Source organism: Nansenia antarctica (genome assembly GCF_963989245.1).
Source record: "Nansenia antarctica genome assembly, chromosome: 20".
Taxonomy (NCBI): Eukaryota; Metazoa; Chordata; class Actinopteri; order Argentiniformes; family Microstomatidae; genus Nansenia; species Nansenia antarctica.
The window spans coordinates 5,028,220-5,039,372 of NC_137693.1; the positions used below are offsets into that span (position 1 = coordinate 5,028,220).

Consider the following 11,153-nt stretch of genomic DNA (forward strand, 5'->3'; position numbering starts at 1 on the left):
CACACATTTTGCCATTACAGGAAATTACCCAATCCCAGAAGACACTCTTGCCACAAGGAAAAGACTTGTCCAACATATGACAACAACCTCTGTGTTGCTATTATAACTATGTATATGTATCTATACTATACCTGCAATTTTGCCTTCATACACCTGCCTTTTTCTCTAGTCTGTATTTGGTGAAAGATTTAACATGACACATTGTACTCTGAAGTCCCTGAAGATAATGAGGCATGATATGAAGAGGGGCTGTGTATGTGTCTAATGTATGTCGTTTTAGACTGATACATTCTCACCTTACATTCTCCCTCAAACACACACTCACAGCCTACCATGTGATACCGTTCCTTAATTCCATTCCATGCATTACCATGGGCCCCTCCTCCTGCCTCCACCAGCCTTTCCTGCTAGGGACCCTCACTAACAAACTCACACCCAGGGATTCTTACTGTATCACACAATACCCTGTCCTGCTGCACCCCTGTCCTGCACCCCTGTCCTGCAGCAGTCTGTGTTTTGCTTGAGGGAAGGCTACTGTGTGAACAGTGTTTGCAGAGCATTTACAACATTGGATGTGATGGGTGTATCATCTCTCTGTGTGTGTGTGTGTGTGTGTGTGTGTGTGTGTGTGTGTGTGTGTGTGTGTGTGTGTGTGTGTGTGCTTGGGTACAAATGTAAATTATTAGTGTTTATATTTGGAAGCCTTGGTAATGTCCACAGACTAGTCGTCAGGGGGTTGCAGATGGCAGGAATTCCCAAGCCTAAAGCAAAGGCCGTGGCAAAATTCTGCTCAATATCTGCAATAATTGGCAGCCGCCACATAGGAGACGCTGCTACCTGTACCCATAGACAGATTGTAAAGCTTGAATTATCGAGTGTCCTATCTATGCTGGTGCAACTAATACTGTTTGTGTTCAAGAATGTTATTGTAAAATGTGAACGCATATAAAGATATTAAATGTGCCAGTCTGTCAGCAGGCGATCAGTCTGTCCACTGTGTGAAATCTCAACCCCCAGAGATATAGGAGTAGAGAGAGAGAGAGAGAGAGAGAGAGAGAGAGAGAGAGAGAGAGAGAGAGAGAGAGAGAGAGAGAGAGAGAGAGAGAGAGAGAGGGCAGAGACAGAAAGATGTGCACATTGTACATTTATGACCACTGCAGATAGAATTCAACTGGGTCCACATTGTTTTAGTCTTTAATCCGAAATGCCTTTAATCCGAAATGGTTGAGGTTCAAATCATGACATAACAGTCATATGACATCAAGTGTCCTGTGTGAGGGGCTTTTCTTCTGTTTCAATAAATGTGCAACGAGGCATGCTCTAGCTTGGCATCGCTGTGTTTTCTCTATAGGGCCAAATCAATGATTCACGACTTTGATGAGAGTTCGAGCATCACCGTTGAGAGGTTGCAGTGGGGGAGCGGGGAGGACTTAACACTGAGAGCTCGCAGTCTCATTGGATAAGATAAGAAACGTGTGGGCGGATTTGCGCTGACGTTGCCTTTAGCAAGGGATTAATTTGTTTATGTCGCCATATCTGCTGTAGATGTTGCGCTCTCCACGAACAACAGCGAGAGAATACTTAAGACACATTGATGTTTTTCTCTCAACCGGAGAATCAGAATGAGGTGTCTCAGATGATCATCTTTGAGAGAGATGGGGGTCGACGCAAGTAAAAGCAGCAAGGTGAGTGCTCTTTTCTCAGGTAGCCAAGTATGGAGGTACTATGGACATTTGGGGATTCCCTGGGTTTCCACGATGCATTAATTATGTCCGCTCTGCATGCGTATCGGTGAAAGTTGCAGCATGTGTGCCTTTATCACAGTCAAAAGTTCGGAGACCCGTTAGCACTCAACAGCATTAGTGTATCCTACCAGAATGCCTGCCTGACTTCTCACCTCTGCAAAAACGTCATGCAGCATCTTTATGGCACAGGTAGTGTATTGGGCAGGGTTGCGCGCAATTCCGATCCAAAAACTACACTCGAGTTTACGCATTTCGATCAACGAGTGAGATTTGAGCTGGATGTATTTCTGTATCGTGAGCTTAGAATTATAAGGTTCTATCTCCGTTTAGGGTAGTTCAGAGATATTAAGCGTCAAAGTTTTTACATTCCATTATGTTTTATGAGATGGAACCTTTGTTTTTTATGAATTACTAACTCAAAAATGTCAACATTTTAAAAATAGCACCACACAGGCATTAATAAACACCTAATGGATCAGATTATGTAAAAAACTAAAATTTTACCAAAAATGGAGATAGAACCTTATAATTCTAACGTCACGACCCCATAGACGTGTATGTCTATAATTTGCCACACAGATGATGCTGTGCCTCGCATGGTTTAACATGCATTTGCAGCGCGCGCTAGAATGCACTTCACGCTCTGCTGCCCAAGACGCTCGTGTGACCGAGACTGTTGTGGAACCGATCAATGTAGGCCATCTCTCGGTTCTCCTGTTAAATGTCCCATCGCATCACGGACCAAAGCGAGTGGAGTGCGTATGGGGTTCATTGAAGCTCCATAATGCGTGACGCGTGCGAGGAGAACCCCCCAGGGCCCGTGCGCTGGCAGACCACCATGCCACTTCTGAACATGCAATGATGAGTAATCTGAGATTACCGATCTCTAAACTAATCATCATCGGCCAAAACCAAGACTGAACACGACGTGATGGGAAAAGACAGTTCCTCTGGACCACTGGCGGACTCGGGGGGGGGGGGGGGGGGGGGGGGGCGACCGCCCCTCCTGGTGCCCCCACGGTTGAAAAACATCTCGCTTAAGTGCCCTTTTGAGTGGCAGAAATGCCCTTTTGAGTGGCGAAAATGAGAGGACGTGCCCTATTGGTGCCCCTCCAATGGTCTAAACTTGACCATGTGCCCCCACAGTTGAAAAACGTCGCACTAAAATGCCCTTTTGAGTGGCAAAATGAGAGGATGTGCCCTATTGGCTGCCCTTCCAATGGTCTAAACTTGACCATGTGCACTGATGGGGTCCCATGTTGTGCAGTAGGTGCCCTTTTTTTCTTTTCGCCCCTGCCCTTCAAACAGCCTGAGTCCGCCACTGCTCTGGACCCAGTCCAATGAATAATGCCATGCTGAGCTCTTCGGTTTGTGTTGTTGAATATTAATTCAGTCTCAGCACTGATAGTCTCCAACAGTACTTCTGAAACAGAACTCCTTACCAGACATATGTGATGACATACTATTAGCGCTATTAAAACATTGTAGGTCCAATTCCAGATCGTTTCAAAGGATTGGTGTCATTCACAGTATAGTTAGTAGGCCTAGTGAATTCATCTCTCTTCAAAAGGCATCGTTGCATTTTAAATGCTTTAATTTCTGGTTAAGGGGGTGTAGGGCCTGAGCTGGGCTTGTGAGTGAAAGCCTTTTCTATCTTTCCTCTCCTCTCTCTCCGCCCTGCTAGAGAGCAGCCATAGAGCAGGATGGTGGGCACTGCTCGTCCGGGTGGCGTGGGTTCCTCTCCAGCGTGGGTCTGTCTCTCCCGGCCGGCCTCTGTCGCCTTGCGCCCCCCACCCTGCGCCTGGGTCACCGTCGGATAATCAAGGACAAGGACCCCTCCATCCCGGACCATGTGCTGGGGCTGGGTGGAGGGGGGCCTGAGAAGCTGCGAGCAGAGTGGAGTCTACCAGGGTTCATCTCCATGTTTCTGCCAGAGTTCCCCCACAGAGCTGTGCCTGGACATGAACACTTTAAGGTGGGCCTCAGCTGAACACACACACACACACACACACACACACACACACACACACACACACACACACACACACAGTGATTCAGTCACTCACTGAGGTAGGCTGTCAGGACTACTGGTTTTGGCCATTTACTTTGTTCTAGTGTGTTTTTGTCTTGAACTGTGCCAGAAGGTTTTGTAAAATTGTAATTCTCCCTCTCTCTCTCTCTCTCTCTTTCTCTCTCTTAGGTGTTGGGTTACATTGCCAAAGGTTCCTTTGGACCCATCCTTAAAGTAAAGGACAAGGCCAAACAGAAAACATATGCTGTCAAGGTTGTGTGTGTGTGTGTGTGTGTGTGTGTGTGTGTGTGTGTGTGTGTGTGTGTTGAAAGTAGCAATAAACGCAATGGGGACTGAGCAAGAGTAGAACGAGTTTGAGGCTTGTGAATTTTACTGCACTGCACTTGTGAAGAGTCTCCACTTAATGTGCACTTAACATAGTTAATACTGCCCAGTTGAGTGAGCCTTGACATGTGTGTGTGTGTGTGTGTGTGTGTGTGCGTGTGTGTGTGTGTGTGTGTGTGTGTGTGTGTGTGTGCGCGCCTGCGTGTGTGTTCTTTTAGGTTATCCCCAAGTCAGAGATCCTGAGGCTTGGAGTCCTTGAACAGTCTAAAGAAGAGGTGATCGTCCAGGTGGGTACTTGACCGTGGCTTTGACTGGGCTGTGTTTAAGAAACACTGCTTTGTTGATAGTGTGGGTCAGGGTCATTCAGAAAGGCTGTAGGTCAGTGTGTCATCATAGCACAGGACGGAACTATGGGAACCCCTGCTCTGACATTGACCCTGGGCTGACCTCTGCCTCACCGCTTGCCAGTGTGAAGCCGTGTTTCAGTCTGACCTCTGACCTTTGCCCCTCAGCGTCAGGTGCGTCACCCGTTCGTCCACGACCTCGAAGACTGCTGGCAGACGCAGCGCCATCTGTACATTAGTGAGTCACAAATTAGTGAGCAGAGCGTCCTAAACCCAGCCCAAACCCTTCTGTCCCTAAACCGTGAAGCCTAAACCTACCCACATCTACTGAGAATCACCCCCCCACTGAACACCTGCCCCCGAACCACACTCCTCAGCCCACTTCCCCACCCTACCCCGTCGTCTATCCCTGGCAGTGTTGGTTTAAGTCGCTCCTAACCACTTCTGCATGGTCTTGACTTTTCTTTTTATCTTAATGGTGTAGGTTAGATTTGGGGGTGTGGTAATCTCACCCTAGATCTGTGGTTAAGGGTAACTTCTACCTTGAGCAGTCCTGTCAGTGTCCCCAACCCTTCACCCCCCCCACAACCACCACCACCACCAATCAGAGCCTGTGACATGTTTTAGTCCCACCTCAGCTCTATCCCAACCCTTCACTACAAAATGGCTGTTGTCTTGTACCATCCTTTTTCCAAAACAGTTGCTTGGTCCAGATACTTCTAAATGGCCCCCCCCCCCCACCCCTTGTGTCCTCTCTCTCAGGACTGATGTCTGTCTACCCAGTCTTGCGGTCCTTCTCTGTCTGTAGTCTGAAAGGGGATTATTTTGTACATCGTTAGGACATGGCTAGCAAGGTTGGTCTGGTCTAACCAGAGTCTGGCCAGAGTGCTGTTTTAAAACTGTTAAAGCTGATTGCAAAAAGAACTTACTCACATTCTGTGCTTTCCCAGAATCCACCCTCCACCCTCTTCAGTGATTCAGATCATGTGACCCAGTTTATTCGCACCCTCTGGGAATGAGCCTCAGGACCAGATGTTGAATGCTGCTACCTCTCACTATGTCATGCTTCCATCGGGTCTGAGAAAGGCAACCTGACTCTGCCATCCCCTCTTTACCCCCCCATCCAGCCACCTTGTATGCTTTCGGGCTAGTACACCCATAGAAATAGAACGAGTGACGATTGTATTTCTATGAGTACACCTTCCCGTTGGACACCTGTTACCTGCATTTGCGTCTGACCGTAATGTTTCCTTTCTTCAGTGTGTGACTACTGCAGCACAGGGGACCTGTACACATACTGGGTGATGATTGGTCAGTTTGGAGAGAACGCTGTCAGGGTGTTTGCTGCAGAGTTAGGCTGTGCTCTTGGTGAGTACACACACATACACACATATACACACACACACACACACAATATTTAACACACCTATCCATACAGAGATCGATGGATTGATAGGTGGCCAGGTAGACACAGACAGACAGATGGACAGTTAGACTTATGTTTGTTACGGTACATGTGGGAATACGGTACATGTGGGAAAACTTAGGGGTAGGGTTAGGTTTAGGGGTAGGGTTAGGGTTAGACATGCCAGCATGTACCAAGTCACCCTAGCACCTAACCCTAACCCTAGTTTTCCCACATGTACTGTATTCCCACATGTACCGTAACATGTTGACGGTTTCTTTTTTTCTTCTTTTTTTAGGGTTTCTCCATGACTTTGGGATCATTCACAGAGATGTGAAGGTAAGAATGAGAGGAAATTGCATCATACGTGAATAATGTATATACTTGAGGTTTCTACTGATATCTTAAATAATATGTTTTTATTTTGACTGTAAAATACAGTATTTACTATTCTAACTGTGTGTTATATTATTGCAGATGGAGAATATCCTGTTGACAGAACAAGGTACATTTGTGTTCCGTGCAATCACCACCAGAGGGCAGACCAACAGGGTTTCACACAGGCATGGAACATTCCAGAATATCCTGTCACTGAACACAGCTGTCATTCCCTACAAAGAGAGCAGAAGAAGAATAAAACCATGCATCAGTACACACAGCATCTGATATTATGCCATTGGCAAATTTCTACCGAGATGTCACGCAGTCTACTATGTAGCAGTGATTATAGGTTATGCTATGCTATGTGACAATGTTGAGACACTGTATATTATGTGCACTGTCGCCAGGGTTTATGAAAAGGGGTGTCATATTTTACAATGGTCTGTTCCAGGACACCTCCGTTTGGCTGACTTTGGTTTGTCCCGTCGTCTGGAGCGAGGGGGAAGAGCCTTCACCATTTGTGGAACTATCCAGTACATGGGTGAGGCATCCACTGTGGGCTTGACCAGAGATCCAAGAGGCCCACCTCAGGCCCTGGCTCTAGGTGCCACTCTGCAGGGGGTCTGGACTGGCAGTTGTCGTTCGAAATGAAAACACAATACAATAAGTCCTTAGTATTTGTAAATAAAATGAAGACTTTTATTAAACCTTAAACATTTAACCTTATTACTATTAAGCATTATGTATGAAATATATAAAGACAAATACAATTAGTTTAATTATGAAGTTTTAAATAGCTAGATAGCAGTTGATCATTAGATGTGTGAGACGATGATTTTTTTTTGGGAAAGGTATTGATGTATTATACGATTTAGTAGGTGGTTAGATGTAGTATCTTGTGTGTGTGTGTGTGTGTGTGTGTGTGTGTGTGTGTGTGTGCGTGTGTAATAAGCATGCATAGTTAAGCCCATGTTCTGTCTCTCTAGCCCCTGAGGTGCTGAGTGGGGGACCGTACAGTCACGCTGCTGATTGGTGGTCTCTCGGCATCCTGCTCTTTTCATTGGTTACTGGGAAGGTGAGGTCATTTGACAGAGTATGGCATGATGTGTATATAACAGTGTCCATGTGCTGCGTTGTGTGCGTGAGCATTTCTGTGCCAGTGATCTTTATGATATGAAGCAAAACAGTGGCCATTGCTCAAGTCTACAACCCGTATGGGTTTAAACCCTAATCTGAAACGAAGAAGATGTAGAAACATCACAGAGTGGGTTAAGAGAGGAGATGAAAGGGGATTCTTTTGTTTGTCCACTTCTGATCGTCTCTCATTCCTCCCGTCTCTCTGCCTCCCTCGCACCCTGTCTCAGTTCCCTGTGCCTCCAGAGCCAGACCACTGCAGTATGTTGAGGAGGGTGAGGTGTTTCCCCTACGAGATGCCTCTCAGCTTCAGCCCTCCACTGTCCCTGCTACTCACTGAGGTAGGACTGTCTGTCAGGACTGCAGAGTCACTCCCTATCTTCCGCCATTAGACTGTGAAGACCCATCTCTTCAGGCTACACCCTTACTGTCCCTTCTGTGACCTCTACATCTCCTCTAACCCCTGTACAGTTTCTCTATTGTAAAACAACATCCTAGACACACACACACACACACACACACACAAACACAAACAAACACACACACACTCACCACTACTTATATATTACATTTATAAAATAGTTAATGGTCTGATATTGTCTGTGTAACTTCCTACTCTCCTCTATGCTTTGAGTTGCATTTCATGTACGAAGGGCGCTATATAAATAAAGCTTTACTTACTTACTTACTTACTTACTTACTTACTTACTTACTATACCTCCCCCGCTTTCTCCAGTTACTGTGTAAGACTCCCACCCGTAGGCTGCGGACCCTGGAGCGTTTCAAACGCCAGACCTTCTTCCACGGTGCGACCTTTGACCTCGCCCTACTGCAGCGCCGGCCTATCGAGGTAATTTGTCCCCAAAAAAACACGGTTGAAACAACAAAAGTTCAATGAAAAACGTCTTCGGGAGTGAAGTCATTATGACCGTTGTGCTTCTCTAGGTGATCATGGAGCTGAGGGAGAGGCCGGATAGACCTGCCAAAGCCAGACGGGGACTCGCGTTATCTCTACAGCCGCTCACAGGCTTCGACTACGATGCGCTACTCAGCCCCCCTACTACGCCTGATACATACCTGGACTCCGACACTCACGTCGACGACACATACCCTGCTACTCCCCTACCGGGCCCCAACACACGGGAGCCCCCTCCCCAAGGAAAGCCTCTGAAGAGGGAGCAGTTTGTGTAAAAGAGCTGTATAGATATTCAGACTGTAACATGGCCACACAAACACACAGGGTTCACTTAGTATGAGTGCATGCATAGTCGTACAAACACACACACATACACATACACACACACACACACACACACACACACACACACACACACACACACACAGTAAACTAACCCCCAACCCCTGAGCAAGAGTGCAAGCTGATTCTGTGGGGAGACAAAGCTGATGACATACTGCACATACTACTGTTTCGTTATTTGACTCTCTCCAATTGCTAGCTCAAGAGTACGTCCTGCCAGCAAATATGCAAGTGAAACTGACTGGTCTTTATTTACATACGTACAGTATGTCCCTACCATGATGTTAGTGAGACTGAATAGACACCTGACCATGACATCAGACTTACAGCCTGATCCTTCATGTAGCTGCACCTTTTCAGTAGTGAATTGAACTGAAAATTCAAAAAGTTGATAATCAGCTGATGGTTTCAAGGGACACATGTGTGTGAGTGTGTTCCTCGTCCCTACATCACCACAGCTGCAGAAACTCTACACAACTCTCTATTTAGTTGGCCTCGCAGTGCCACACAGACACATTCGGGGTCTGGAGCTGAGGAACTGTATTATTGTTCACTTCAAGCGTGGAGATTTGGATCTAGAGATAGGAGTTTCTGTAGTAATACAGTACTGTAGGAACTGTGATTCCTGTTAGCATCACCTCCATGCACTTGTCACCGACATGGTCATTTATAAGATTTGGGATCAGATTTGTACAATTTCGACAAATATTTTGGAGGCCATTTTGTGTATGATCTGTGATGTCACGTTCTTGTTGCATTGTTGCACAGATGTTCTGTATTTTTGTAAGTAGCTCAGATTTAAATATTAAACTGTTCACACCTTGGAGCGTGTGTGTGTGTGTCTGTATGTGTCTCTGTGTGTGTGTGTGTGTGTGTGTGTGTGTGTGTGTGTGTGCGTGTGTGCATGCGTGTCGTGTGTGTGAGCGTGTTAACAAGAGACTAATGCATTGGTCCTGCTGTGCGTGCTGTTTTATTGTGTCACTGCCCAGACAAAGTGTGTGTCTGTGTGTGTGTGTGTGTGTGTGTGTGTAGCAGCTCTTTGAGAAAGTGGGGTGTGCTCAGCTTGTAGATAGGCCTGCAGTTCTCTTCATTTAGACATGTACACTTGTGCACAAACTAGAACAATGTGTTCCCTAAGGTTTTTTGAGAGGGAGTGAAAGAGAAGGCAAGGGTCAAGAGAGGAGGGAGGGATAGGGGATGTATTGTGTCCTAAACCAAATAATTAAATCAGATCTCGTGGTTGGTGGGTTTCTAATGTGTCCAGTAATTGTTTTCTGACCGACTGGCTGGGTACCACACAGGCCATTCATGGTGATGATGATGATGATGATGATGATGATGATAGAGACAGTAATGACGATGACGTCAGGGCCTCCCCGTCTCCATCCCGCGCGCATGCGTAGTAGTGCATATTCAATGATATTCTAATGACGTGATGACGTACTGACCACGCCCTCTGGGCGGAGGGATGTTGTAAGGAGTCACGTTGCGCTGCGGCAGTGGAACAGGAGACAGAACCATCAGGCGACGCATCCGCATCAACCTCTCACCTGCTGCAAGTTACGTCTATTATTCACCCTAATATCAGGTAAGACAGACCACAAACCTTTTCAGATACTTAGCATATTGAACATCATATTGCTGTACAATGCCACATCGATGTAACTGGTAATCTATTACAAGTAATGTTGGGTGCGACTGACTGTCCTCATTATTTGTATGCAACCTGCCTGGCTACAGTGACATTATTACATTGGGATCGATTTTTATGCCATTTTTAGGTGCATGTTGTCGTAACACATTGTGTCTGTTCTGATAATTTAGATAGAGTGATTAGTACTTGGTTGGCTGTAGATGGGAGGGTCCTCAGCCTGTTGCAGAGAGCTGAGAGTCCGTGGTGAACTTGAGCATCCATCCTCACAGACCTGTGTGTGTCAGTTCAGTGTTGGCTAGCCATAGCAAGCTGCTGGCGAGCTGACTTCATCCCTACTTACTTAGGCGTCGATAGAGTGAGAAAATCAGAGAAGAAGTCAAGTTGTATCGAATGTTATTTCAACGACACGACAGGAACTGAACACGGTCTGTTTCTTGCAGGTTACATCATGTAGGGGTGTGGGGGGTGGGAGGGAGGGGGGAGGGGAGGGGGTGTTTCATTGGGATGTGTTACGGAGCACGTAGCCATCCTCCGTTTGGGTTGGATGGAAATCAGTTGAGTCATCCTCGTGACTGACTTGCGTACGATTGAATCATTTTTACAGAGGAAATATTACAGTCAATATTACATTTATAGTTTAGTTTATTTTATTTATTATTATTATTTAAATTGGCATTCGACACAGATACGGTTTTCAGTGTTATCTATCTACAACCCTTCGTGACAAAAATGTAACTGACAAAATGAGACCGCTGTGACGTCCGAAAGAGCTCACGTGCGACGGGACGCGCTGATCCTCTTATTGCTATTGCAACTATATTTATATATATATATAATATATAACTATAAATATAAACTCCACTTATAAACAACAGC

General features: G+C 46.1%; 1 protein-coding gene across 1 annotated transcript; it reads left to right on the forward strand.

The window, feature by feature from the left end:
- Positions 1-1,655: 1,655 nt before the first annotated feature.
- On the forward strand, positions 1,656-8,556 carry rskrb (ribosomal protein S6 kinase related b; the record flags this gene model as incomplete). The annotated part of the gene is made up of 13 exons (XM_080549997.1): positions 1,656-1,685; positions 3,430-3,720; positions 3,946-4,029; positions 4,320-4,388; positions 4,614-4,683; positions 5,706-5,813; positions 6,149-6,189; positions 6,328-6,355; positions 6,683-6,772; positions 7,218-7,306; positions 7,596-7,706; positions 8,102-8,215; positions 8,311-8,556. 13 exons carry the CDS (start codon positions 1,656-1,658, stop codon positions 8,554-8,556), a joined length of 1,371 nt encoding a protein of 456 aa, XP_080406123.1.
- Between the last annotated feature and the right edge of the window lie 2,597 nt (positions 8,557-11,153).